Source organism: Ostrea edulis, chromosome 8 (assembly GCF_947568905.1).
Source record: "Ostrea edulis chromosome 8, xbOstEdul1.1, whole genome shotgun sequence".
Classification (NCBI taxonomy): Eukaryota; Metazoa; Mollusca; class Bivalvia; order Ostreida; family Ostreidae; genus Ostrea; species Ostrea edulis.
Window position 1 is genome coordinate 23,596,263 of NC_079171.1, and position 13,719 is coordinate 23,609,981.

The 13,719-nt window shown below is 34.3% G+C and overlaps 1 protein-coding gene and 1 long non-coding RNA gene across 2 annotated transcripts; one reads left to right on the forward strand and one right to left on the reverse strand.

The window, feature by feature from the left end:
* Nucleotides 1–1,403: 1,403 nt before the first annotated feature.
* Nucleotides 1,404–12,671, forward strand: LOC130049479 (interferon-induced protein 44-like). Its single transcript, XM_056147207.1, has 5 exons — nt 1,404–1,482; nt 1,582–1,785; nt 1,937–2,080; nt 5,708–5,867; nt 12,254–12,671. Exons 2-5 carry the CDS (start codon nt 1,597–1,599, stop codon nt 12,538–12,540), a joined length of 780 nt encoding a protein of 259 aa, XP_056003182.1. The 5' UTR covers nt 1,404–1,482; nt 1,582–1,596; the 3' UTR covers nt 12,541–12,671.
* LOC130049480 (uncharacterized) lies at nt 7,953–9,176 on the reverse strand. The gene is made up of 3 exons (XR_008797993.1): nt 9,127–9,176; nt 8,914–9,018; nt 7,953–8,033 (listed from the first exon to the last, which is right to left on the reverse strand). It is a non-coding gene; the product is annotated as an uncharacterized LOC130049480 (long non-coding RNA).
* Nucleotides 12,672–13,719: the final 1,048 nt, after the last annotated feature.

Here is a 13,719-nt window from a genome sequence, read left to right on the forward strand (position 1 = left end):
TTGTATGTATACCTTTTAAATAAAAATGATTATTAAATTTATCAAAAGTATTTGTTTTTTTAACGATATTTTGACCAGAAAACAACATTCATTTTATTGAAGATTTAGGGCATCCCGATCCCGATTATTACTACTTTATTTAGAGCAATGTGACATATTACATTAGTAATACATTTTACGTATGCTTGATAGTTATTCGGAATTCATGATCTTTGATTTCCTTGCCCCCTCCCCCCTTTGGTTGTTTTTGGGGGGTATGCCTTTTTAAACCTCCCTTTTCAATTCATCGATTTATTTTATATTTTCTTTCTTTCTTCACTTGCCAAGTATTGATTTAAATCAATTGAATTTTGCTGGCCTTTTAAAAAAATACACCCAGTGTTGATTTCAAACAACAGCGACAATCAAATAACTCATCTTCATAGATGTAATCATTTCATTTTTATGTAAATCGAAATACCACTGAATTATTTATTTTCATGGAATTCACTGTTCAATTGACAAAAAAAAAAGACTTAATACTTTAAATATCTTGGAAAATCAAATGCAATGCGCTGGTAATTTATGTAAATATGTAGTTAAATTTGATCGAAATTAAACGGTAAACTGTAATTCAAAATAATTCCTAAAAATAATGAAAACAAAAACAATATATTCCATACATATATTTATTAAGTTAAACTAAAGTAAGAACACCTACGAACAGCAGTTAAATTGCATTAAATCATGAAATTTTACCAGCGTACTCTAAAGTACTCTGTTTTGTAGGACCGAAGCCAATGACTTCACCAGAATGAATGTGGTCTAGCTTTCCCTAGTTATTACTCAATGTTGTTTTGTTTGTTTTACACTTTCTTGTTTGCCGTCTACTTGTCGTGGCATCCTCATTACCAGTCATTTTTATTTATTCTTTATTTGTTATTATTTATTATACTTTACTTACTCCTCTTAATTATTTATTTTTACTATACTCCAATGCCAGATTGGATTCATCTATTTTTTCGATTTAATCTTTTCACAATATTTTATAATTTTATATCTTATTTTTCATCACAGTTCAACGCTAGTTATATAACTTTGCACCTGCAGGTACATTTACGAAATACTCATTATAAGCCATCATTAGAACGAGTTAACATACCGCTTAAGAATACTGATTAGTTAACTTGTTTCTTTTGTTTTGATTGATCCAGCCTAGGACTGATTATTTCAGTTCAGTTTTGACGCTCGATTAGAACAAACTTTTTCTATTGACACTCGATGATGTTAATATGCAGACGTTATATCCTTATTTATTTGACCTCGTATCTAGTATTAGATCCACCACTTTCAATGTTGAGTGTTCTTGGATGATAGTGCTTTATATATATATATATATATATATATATATATATATCAGTGGAATCTCCGGACATTCACCACGAGGACCTGAGTGCAACATGGCGTGAGATTGATGCAAAGGATAACGCATTGACTTCAGAGGTAAAATTTCCTGAATTAGAAACAAAAAATGATACTTTTGAAAGAAAGATAGCCCTCTGATAAGTATAATTTATTATTTTTAATATTCCATTTCATCAGGCTGCAAAAACATATATGAGAAAATTGAAGTGCCATTGTCCACCACGTGATGTCAAGTATTTTAATATACTCTTGTTGGGACCAACAGGGACAGGGAAATCATCTTATTGTAATACATGTTTAACAGTTGTAGGAAATTCTAAGATGGTTAAGATTGGTGTCGCACAAACTGGTCGAAGTTCAGAAAGGATTGTAAGAACAATGGTTAGTAGAAAATATACATCGTGTAACAAACTTTGGATCTGATGTTAGATTTTAATTTGTGCCTAAAAGTTCACTCAAATATCTAAATTACCTTTGTGTCATGAATATTCACTTAGAATATACTTCATTGCCCAAATTTTTATCATTTCAGCTACGTCCTATTTGCTCATTTGATAAAGAAAACAACCTTCTCTTGATACGACTATTTGATTGCCCAGGAATGCTTGAACACAGAGGCATAGGTTTAGAAGAAATGAAATTTATCATTAAAGGGAATACTAAGCCAAAATCAATAGTGAGTTACACATACTTATCTATGCAACGTTACAATTTGCAATTACTGAATCTTTAAACGTACACGGCAATCCAGAAATGAATGAATTGGAGAGTTTCATATTCTATTAGAAATTACTCGAGACCAAGCCTCTGAATCTGTACCTAGTATATGTGAACATCAATTTGAAGTGAGAGAAAACCAGGATATCAAACCTACATGTAGGTACATGAAAAGGTGAATATAACGAACAGTGATTTATACGTAACATAATATTAAGAGTTGGGCAAACACGGACCCTTGAATATACCAGAGGAGGGATCAGGTGTCTAGGAGGAGTAAGCGTTCACAATCGACCAGTCACACCCACCGTGAGCCGCTGATCGTACGGGGCTCGCATTCTTTGATACAATGGAGGCACTTGTCCAAGTTTGTCTTGGGTGTAGAGAACAAAATGAGCTTTAACACCATCCTATACGCGGCTGAGTTAAGACTTTCCCCATAAATACCAGTGCTGTAAAAATGTACTTTACCGCACTGGCACATTACATGACGTCTCAATGAAAAATACGTCATGATGAAGGTCATTACGAACATATCTACATTCCTTTTGCGGTTGGAAATGTCAGAATATTTTTTCGTTATTTACCACCGCTGTCAAACGATAAAACACAATCGTGTAAAAGTTTCTGTCAAATAAGTTAAATTAATTTTCTTTGATATTGAAATAGTTTTAATTTCTTCTTTTTATAACACACATGCTAAAGTAATATTCATATTATATTGCGATGTTGATATCGCTCCTAATCTACACGTATTGTGACTTTTCACGGTGGACTCATTTGCATAAACAGGGTTTCCGTACATACACATTTCATCATCGGAACGACACCCCGAGGTTTTTAATTTTGCAAGTTCCCGAAATACATCGCAATGCCATGTTTCGTTCGACTTCATGTGCCTTAGCAGACTTCATACAAGTTTGTTTCGATAAAATGGCGACTGTTCGATGCGTTTTTATACATAGATCTGATTGTCTGCTGAAACGCCTTGGATTGACGGGTCGGAACTATGTAATACAACAGAAAGTTCGTTAATGCAACAATAATGTTAATGAAAACAGCGACCGTATTTCCCCGTTTATCGTTCGTTCAGGTTGTAGAATATAAAAATTTCCACTGAAATACTGTTCTCGATTTCACTACGTCTATGGTTGTTTATCCTACTTAACACAACTGCGTAACCTGTTCGGAGACCTTTCATCAACATTGCTTTACAAAATACAGACCCTGAAGCGTGCTACTACACCTCCAAAACGTTTCGTTTCGTTCTGTGCAAACAGTTCACCGTTCCGTACAGACCGTTCAGCTTTCCGTGCAAACCATTCAGCGTTCCGTGCAAATCGTGTCCTGCAAGAATCGTTCTGTGCATGATAAACCCACGCCCATAGAAACGTGCAGATCGTTCAAACCACGCTCTTAGAAACGTGCAGACCGTGCAAGTAATTTTCGAATGGGATGTAGGACAGGTAAACATTGTTGGGGATTTGAGCAATAATTTCAAAATATATCTAACTGCAGATTTTCAACAGTGGATATCTGCAAATAATCACGGGGGGGGGGGGGGGGACAAATGTATTATAAAACCATCAGCCAGAGCAAACTCCGATACCATTTTATCACCCTTGGTAGTTTCTAGCAATTGCAGAAACTTGTATTAATCTGCCTTCGGTAGTTTTTTTTCTTTCTATATAGTAATAATTTATTTGTTACACCTATAAGATCAAGTTTCTCTCTTTAAATAAAAAAAATATTTTCATCACAATTGTTTATCGGAAATGTTCGCATAATGGAAAGACCGACCGACCTGTGTATAACTTGAATGTATATTCTCTGCAAATTCCAAAGTGTTTTTTTTAACATAATAGAGGTGACGAGCTTGAGCTAATCCGGGTATTTGAAATTGACATTCATAAGGAAGGTGTGAAAATGGGCGGGGGCAATTGAAATATGACAAAAGAGGTGTTTATATCTTTTGTCTCTCTAAAATGAATGCAGTTTTCTATAGGTTTAAAGGTGAGGTAAATGCAACAATCTAATTGAAATTGGATGTTAGGTCCGCTCAAAAATGAATGCAGTTTTCTATAGGGTTAAAATTGAGGCAAATGCAGGAATATGATTAAAAGTGGATGTTAGATCCGCTCGCATATCTGTTGAAATATACCTTAGTTAGTCATTATTTGTTTTATTTATTCATTTATATGCTTGATTTCAATATTTCAGTCATATTTTGATTGTTTCTTTTTGTTTTGTATTTTCCCTTCTTATCCAAAGTAAAAGGATCTTATCGACTGGCTAATATGCTGTCTAGATGCACCCCCCCCCCCCCTCGATCACCGACCCGATAATATGTTCCAGTTTTTAATACCTGACGACATTTTTTTAAATTATTGTATCTGTTGTTATACATGTCTGTCAAAATGTAAAGGTTTATTCAGCATGTCTTTGAGAAGAAGCATGGAATATACAAATTGCACTCATATTGCATGTACAAAAATAGCGTAAGAGACGCGACATTCTCACTGAATTTAATAGAGCAATGAATAAAGTTGAATAATGAATATTCCATGACAATACAGTATATGCATCATTTCCCTTTAAATCCAAAGTAACAAAAATAAGCATTTCTTTTTATTCCAATGTGATTATAAATCATTAAACTATTCCATGTTTAAACTAACCCCAGGATGAAACAAATAATGCCGAAAAAATCGAAGCATTCAGGTCATGCCTATCGTTTCGTGCATACCGTTCACAACACACATACATATAAAATTTATAGGTTTATTTAACATCTGTCTTTGGGAAGAGGCCTGGAATATACAAATTGCAAATGTATTTTAACGACACTCAGAATGAATGTACAAAAATAGCAAACAGACGCGATCATTTCATATTCAGTGTCAATGAATTTAATAGAGCAACGAATCAATACAATTTAATCGATCAATATTCCGTGATGGTACGATTTTTCCTTATTTTTCTTTTATTTCTGAAATAAAAAAAATTCAATTGTTTTTAATCCAACGTGTCCATAATACATCAATCTAATAAGTAAAACTGAAATAGACCACGTCGTACATGAACAATCATTTTAAAACGAATCGTTTCTTTCTCAATCTTTTTTTAACATCTAGAATACTGCCATTATATTGAAACTATTTCTTGTTCAAACCGCTCACCGTTCCGTACAAGAACCGTTTCATACCGTTCCGTGCAAGTGGTGTAGTAGTACGCTTCAGGGTCTATATCGAAACAGTGTTACCTAACGTACAATATAAGTGAAAGTACATTTAAATGCATCGTCGGATACCCACGGGTTATCTCGTTTTTTACTCATCACCCGTGGGCAAACTCGCCGAAATGTCGTAAAATATGTTAATATCGCGACTCTGTGCAGCAGCCAATCAAATGAACCGCATTTATCAATTGCATACGATGATATTTCGGTGAAACTCACGTGTGATGAGTATATGAGGAGATCACCCGTGGGTATCCGACGATTATGTAAATGGTATTTGATTCATCTATTTATTCGGGAGTTAGTTTTATCTTACATCTATTTTGATATATGTTTTTGTTTTTATAGATTAAATCAGCATTGGAGATGAAAGAAGACAAAGATATTTATCGTGATAATCCCACTAAAAACGACATGATGCACGTTGTTGTCTTTGTGTTAAGATGTGACAAAACGATCAACTGTGAACAACAGGTTGCTGATATTCAGGAGCTACTTGACCCGCTTGGTAAGTTAGACACGGTACCGACGTACTCCAAACGCACGACCTGCAGCTGAGTCCATTATATGGGTTCGTTACACGGCAGCATAGCGCACCTAGAACGGACTTGGAAAGCTAGTGCAAAATTCAAATTCAAAATTAACTAAGAGAGTAAATTCTTTGGATCGTGCAATCTCTGTTTTACAGAAGTAACTAAAACTCACCTGCAGGATCTAAATGGATCAGTTAATGTTATAGATAAGAAATACTCAGTTTTATTACAAATCACACATTACACATTGGTACAAGCTCCACATTTACGAGCAGGGAATATTTTGGGAAGTGTAAGAATTAGAAACTTTAAGGCTTTCCAAAGTTATTTCTTTGTTTAAAAGCGCGCAAATATTACATAACAAAGGCTGGTAAAATGTATAGTTTCAATCAAATTTGGAGATGGACGAACTAAGTTAGAAAACAATCGTTAAAATAATCATCTGAAGTAACTATTCATTGCTAGCGCAGTCGGGTAATAATGCACTAGTCTTACGATTTCAACTTAATTTGTAATATCAAAGTCAACAGCATGCTATACGTAGTTCACAAGTCCAATCGATTGATACAAGGCCTAGACTAAAATTACGTCTATCCGATCAATCGATAAGACCGCAGAACATGAAGTGGTAAGAAATCAACTTTACAGCATTCGTTATTTCCATCAGTTAAAGTCAAAGCATTTGACGTCACATTGCAATGGGTGGAAGCAAACTACATGCCCCGTGCAGCGATATATCTTCTCAAACAACACTGTGTTACCATCTGCCCATTGCATCGCGACCTAAAATACTTTGACTGTAACGGATGAAAATCACGAATGCTGTATATTCCATGTTTTTCACATATTGGCATATTTCTTTTCAAACCAATTTTATTTTTGCTATTGCATTGCATTAGAAGTGGGAAATTCTCTTTACAGAGTTTACGAAAACATACTCTTGGTTGCATTTATAATTATCTAAACAAGATTTTTTTATGCAAAGCATCAAATCGGTCGCTAGATTTTCAGGCTTTCTGACTATTTTAAAGGAAACACGCGTAAAGCATTGTGACGTGGGAAACGCTTGACGTTTTTTTTTTATTGCTTACGGAGCATTGGGTGTTAGGTTAATCTTTACAGCAAAGGGTTTACTATTTCTTCAAGTGAACATGCACAAGAAAATTTTGTTCTTTTCCATTATACTTTAACTAAGTTGTAATTTTTTTTATGTATCCTTTATAGCTATTTATGTGTTTAAAGCACTTTGTTACTTAAAATAATCACCACTAATCTACACATATCATTCGTATTAAAAACTTTGAAGTTAATCAAAATTTAAAGAAGACACGGAATGATGTCTTTTTTTGTAAACAGAGCCGCGATGGTGTCTGTATAAAGGTCAGATAACTTTAATGGGAAGACATTTTCACGTGCATTTATAATGCTATGAATACAAAATAAATTCAACGTCCCTTACACACTCTTTCAAAAGTACGACAATGCCAAATGCGGTTGGTTTTAAAAAATAAGATTAAGAAATACTGACTCTCATTTAGTGTATTCCGAAGCACCAATTTCTTGGGATGTTACTTATATGCTGCATTTTGTACAACACATTTACACATCCGCATCAAAATCAGCAAGGTATATGTTTATTACATAAAAAAGAAAGGCTAAACACCATGCATTGATATTCATTAAAACATTAATTCATAAATTTGCTATCCTTAGCGAAAAAATGTCCACGAGAGAAACGCTGCATGGGTACACAGACAAATGTGCCTAACGTGAATTTCACGTGAAATTCACATGAATTTCACGTGAAAATTTCTATGTGAAATTCACGTTAAAAGAGCATCAAATGTGAATTCACACGAAAAAAAATCACGTGAAATTCACATGAATTTCACGTGAAATTCACATAAAATTCACGTGAATTTCACGTGAAATTTTTAACATGAATTTCACATAAAATTCACGTGAATTTCACATAAACTTTATAACGTTAAATCATACATGGATATTTTGATACTCTGAATCTCGGTTTCAGATGAACACAAAAAGGAGTACAAATCTGCTTTCAATCTGCTGATAATTTAATTGATTGAATTTGTTTTTACATGGTTGTCTTCATTGTCTTTTTTTCTTTCTTTTAATCTCTGAAAAAGAAATATTTATGCATTAGAAGGACTGTTCAATATACAAAAGGAGTCATATTAAGCCTTATGTACACATACTGTACTATGAATGAAATTGCACGTAGATGTAGCAGAAACGAAGAAAAAAAAAGTTGCAAAATTATCAATAATTTGTGTTTGAAAGAAACATAACCTTTTATATATCATCATACAGAATAGAATAGAATTATTATAATACAAGATACATATCTCTGTTATGTCAAAATATTTTTTCAGAGAGCTACAGTTCTGCAGCTATTAAAATGAAACGATTGACATTGATAGAGCTTTCAAGCTTACATTCTTCTCATTTAAAACTATAGTTAAAGGGGGGAACAACCAATATATATATATATTTTATTGGCATTACGATATATATAACAATCGATGGACATTGTTACACATCACCCCCCCCCCCCCCCTTTCAACGTGCCTGATCTCGATGATGCCTCTATGAAGGTAATATTATAGGGTTATTGAACTTATATTGGTGAATATTGGCACGAGTTGGCTGTCAAAATGCACGAGCTTTGCTCTGTCGGATTCGGAGGACCGTCGTCTGCCATTTCGGCTTGTTTACGTCGTTACGGTAACGTCAATATTGAACGCTCATACTCGGAATGTTTCGGGCGCATACACTTTACGCAATGCAAAGTTAGCGTTCAATAAATTCTCAGGATATTGAACGCTAACATTCTCTAGATTTTACGCAGATTTTATATTAGACTATTTATTAGCTATATAATAAAGAACGTTACTTAATTAGCACCCCTAATCAATATATAGATCAATTAAATTATAAAAATTATGTTCTGAACTACGATTACCATGTTCTCTGATGAATAAGGAAAGATTAACAAACCGTGTAGAGTTATGCGATTCTGCGACACGTCCCCGAAGTGACTTCCGTATTTTCGCTGTCGTGCCTATTCGTTGACGTACCCCGTCTAAAGTAATTCTCATCAGTCTGAAATAAGCGGTTGCATTAGGAACTTTAGATCACATAAATGTATTAAGCCTAATGGCTTGAATTTACACTGAACATTTATAATTACAATGCTCAATCTCATCTTACCTGTAGAGTTTCTATGTACTTTCACATTCGCTGTCTTGCACACGTCAGACGGCTTACGCGAGTGTGACGTCAGTCTTGTAAATATTACCGGAATCTGACTGTAGTGTAAAGCTTTATAGATATTTTTAAAAAGTTATCTAAATATACATGGACAGTAATGTTAAGGATTGTTTATGTTTTTCACTTTCTTCCGAGTGCTAGAAATCTGTGTTTTCCTTTTGATTGACGATCTACAAATTCGGGATAGTGAATATGGCCTATACGGCTATACGGCTGATAGAAAATTTTCATTTCTACATGCGTGTACCAGCAATTTCCAGTAGGTCTAACTTTATGCATACACCAGCTTCCAAGGTATCACACCGGTAATTATTCTCGATGTATCTAATAAGGAGGGGGGGGGGGGGTAATTAAAATTGATGCCAAACTACCGACAGCGGAAAACAATATCATGGCATTTTTTCCCACCTGCACAATACTACCCTCAAATCACATGTATGTAAACAACCCAAGTGCACCCCGACAAGTAGCCTGTTACTAACATCATAAAGCAGCGAGATAAAAAATTTAACTCATCTTCAGTAGTTTTACAAAACTGACCAAAACAACAATCTTTTGGAATGCATGGTTTTGAATATTCACCAGTTTCAATTTCTAAAGGGTGGCCAAATATTCTTAGCTATTTAAAACGTACTACTCTCAAAAATGGAAATTTCAAATGGTCTTATTAGTTTTAATTCATAGTTCTTTCTGATTTTACTGTAAAATAGTAATTTTCCATGTTTAGAAAATTTCGTGGTTTTGAAGTTGCATATTCTAACTTTATCAATATAGTGATTCTTCAAGTAGTTGGAAAATATGCTTTCATTAATATCCATGATGATGGGAGATTTAATTTATATTTTAATTCTTAAGAGAAAAAATAATGGGAAATGAGAGAAATCAGGTGTGGAAAGTACATGTAATCATACTGCGTACAGAACTACAATGCAAGTTAATAATTTCGCAAATAAACGAGGAGAGGGAGGCGTGAGCAGGATCTACTTTATTGGTCGTTTGCCTACATTTTATAAATGTACTCTAACTTTTGAATTGCCTAATCTCCATATCGTTTTATATTTTACCTTAATTTTATTTATTTTTTCGCTTGAATATATTAAGAAGTGTGAATATTTCACTTTAATCGCTTTTCTTGTGAAATTTTTAACGTGAATAGCTTTTCACGTGAAATTCGTGTGAAATTGTTCGTGTGAATTTCACATGAAGAAATTTCACATGAAATTCGTGTGAATCTTTTCACGTGAAATACACGTGAATCAACGTTCACATTATTTCCTTGCGAAAATCAAATCACATTAAAATTTTCGCAAGGAACTAATGTGAAAAGTGATATAATGCTTTTTACGTGAAATTCATGTGAACAATTTAACGTGAATTTCATGTGAATTGCTGTTCACGTGAAATTCATGTGAATATTTTAACGTGAATTTCACGTGAAAAGGGATTCACGTGAAATTCATGTGGACATATTAACGTGAATTTCACGTGAATCACTTTTCACGTGAAATTCACATGAAATTTACGTGAATTTCACGTGAAAGGTTCGTGTGAATTTCACGTGAACAGCATTTCACGTGAAATTCACGTGAGGCACATTTGCCTGTGTAGGGTAATTGCTCTGATAATGCAGGGGCATTCGCATCCTCGTGTAGCCTAGCAATGATACAACAATATATCAGACCCACGGTGAGATTCGGTGACCGTCCAAGGAGCGGACACAAGCGCGTTACGTTGCGACTTCACGATAGAGGCATATGTCTCTCGCACCTAAGTAACCGATTTCGTACGGTGACGAAGACGGCACGCTGAGTCGACCGATGAGTCCAATAACGGTTAGGAATTGGTTGTGGGGGGTTCATTCGAGACCGTGACGTCCATATACACAGAGCAATGTCAAATACAATGGTTGCTTGCACATACACATACTCGGTTTCGCTTGGCCCATTGGAGACGTGTGTTGTTCGCTAGCATGACTAGCTTTATGCTTTACGCGTCATATGGATGACAGCATGTCTATCGGCGTCGTGGTGAGCGATATTCTAACGCTTGTGTAACAGAAAGCGACATATTCTGGGGAGGGTCTGTTATAGTAAGGGCAGCGATATATCAAGGCGTGTAAATACATATTGTGGTTATCCATGGCAATCCTACAGTAGTAACATATCGGATCAGAACTTAAGACAATACGTCCTTCCTCTTACTCATCAACGTAGACTTACGTTATACATAGCAGGATAACTGGAGGTCCAATGTTGCTAGGATTTTTCATTACTTTTCGGTTCAAAATGGCAGATATTGATGGACATCATACAAGCCAGATGTATGCCCAATCGAGCATTTAAGGGACGAGAGTAAGAGTAGTGACTGGAGCAAGGGGTGGGCGCACACACTACTTGTTTGGATCAGGAAACCTTTGTTTTAACTATATTCAAACAAAATTATAAAATAATCGAGAAACTCAAACAATGAACTAATCATCAATGAATCATGTGAAGTAAAACTTGCGTTTACATATGTATAAAACACAGAAAAGTTAACTTTATTGGGATACCCTACTTCCGCCCCTACAAGGGGTTGAACTCACGACAGGCCAGTTATGTTCATTTAAGAGTTAATTGCTATTTCTGTGCTATATATATATATATATATATATATATATATATATATATATATATATATCTAGTATTTCTGATTTGACATAAAAGTAGAGGTTAATGAAAAACATTCGGATTCGTTTGTCCAATGTACGAATGCACGAGGTCATGTTTTCTATATACTAAACATACATGTGGCAGCAGTCCCTTAACAAAACAAACAAAATGATCACGCAAATTCAAGTGTTGAAAACGCAATGCTTAAAACACTGACCACTGCACGCATTATATAAGAAGTTAAAATATAACGAAAAAGTGAACTGCATGATTGAAACAAGCTGCTCATAGTGAGTGTCTTTCAGCTACAGGTGGCCTTCATAGCATATACCTTAGTATTGTTAAAGTGAATTTCCTGTAAATTGAAACATGATTGAAGTGATTTACATAATCGATAATACTGCTTTATTTACTAGGAATTCCTTTCCTCATTCTATACACTGCTGTGGATAAGATTGATGGTGTCACTGATGAAGTGGAAAGAGTATTTCAAAATGGTATCGTGAAAAGAAAGTGTGAAGAACTGTCAAAGTTACTCAATATTGACCAGAAATACATTTTGCCTATGTCAAACTACCACGACGATGCCTTTCCTAGACCATCAAAGAACGCTTTAGCTCTGTACAACCTGTTTCAGATGGTTTGTGCAGCTTATGACAACTTAAACCAACCTGAAAACGTTCCTTCAGATTTCTTCAAATAGCATAACAGGTTGTGTTTTGTTGTGTAAATCTGAAACAATTGAATACAAGAATAGCTAATTCACTGAAAGGATGTCAGATCGGGCTCCACAAAATTGATAGGGAATTGTTCTCTTCTAAATACATCATATCTATCATATGTTCATGAATTTCATCACTAGTACTACTTTTTATAGTCTTGCCTTTTGGATGTAGTTTTCTTAACTACAAACACGACTTTCAGGATAGAAAAGAGAAAAAAGAAATATGGACAACCTTGTGCTCAACATAAACAAACGCTTTAAAAAACCGGTCATTCGATGTACATCAATAGAGATATAACAAAAGCAGTTAAACCCGATTTCAAAAGCTATGTCAGCTCCTAGTAATCTACTGAGAAGCAGTAGTATAAAATGCCTAGCCTCTAAGTTTAGGTATTAATGAACATCTTGGGGCATCATCAATTGCATAATTCAAACTTTGATATTGTACTAAATCATCGGGGTAATATGTCACAGCTAAAGTGGGGGAGCATTATGGAATAAGAGAGCTATTGGAGTATTATACATTGTATCACTACATCGTACATATATTATAACTATTACCTGAAACAATGTATTTTCATAAAGAGAAACGTGAATGGCAAATGATAAACAATTAGTTATATAAAAGAGATAATCAATAATGATAATAATAATAATAAAAATAAAGACTATAATGACAAAATACTTACAGAAAAGAACTACGTAGCAAAAATAAATATACACTACTAGAGCAATAAATTGTACAGTTCTCTGCCTACACTGTAACAGCTATAGCTAATTCCCTGTGCAAATTATGTAATAATAAAACATTTAGAATCTTCAGCTGACAAATTCATATATATCAAACAATGAATTAATTTTTGCATATAGTTTATAGTTTCCGATTTCAACAGTACGGTCTGGATCAAAGAAATAATCTACATTTTTTCCCAAGGGGCAAAGAACCTTTATCCCCTTGTAATGTAAATTGAATATAACTGACATAACGTAAGACCTCATTATCATATTGAACGATTACATTTTGCTAGAATGTGAAATAAATGGAGGCTATTCAATGTGTTGTTGGATGTGAAATTTATTTCGCGAGTGAGACAGGATTTTTTAAAGATATATATATTTTCACGAATGCGAAGCATATAAAAAATCAAATTCTATATC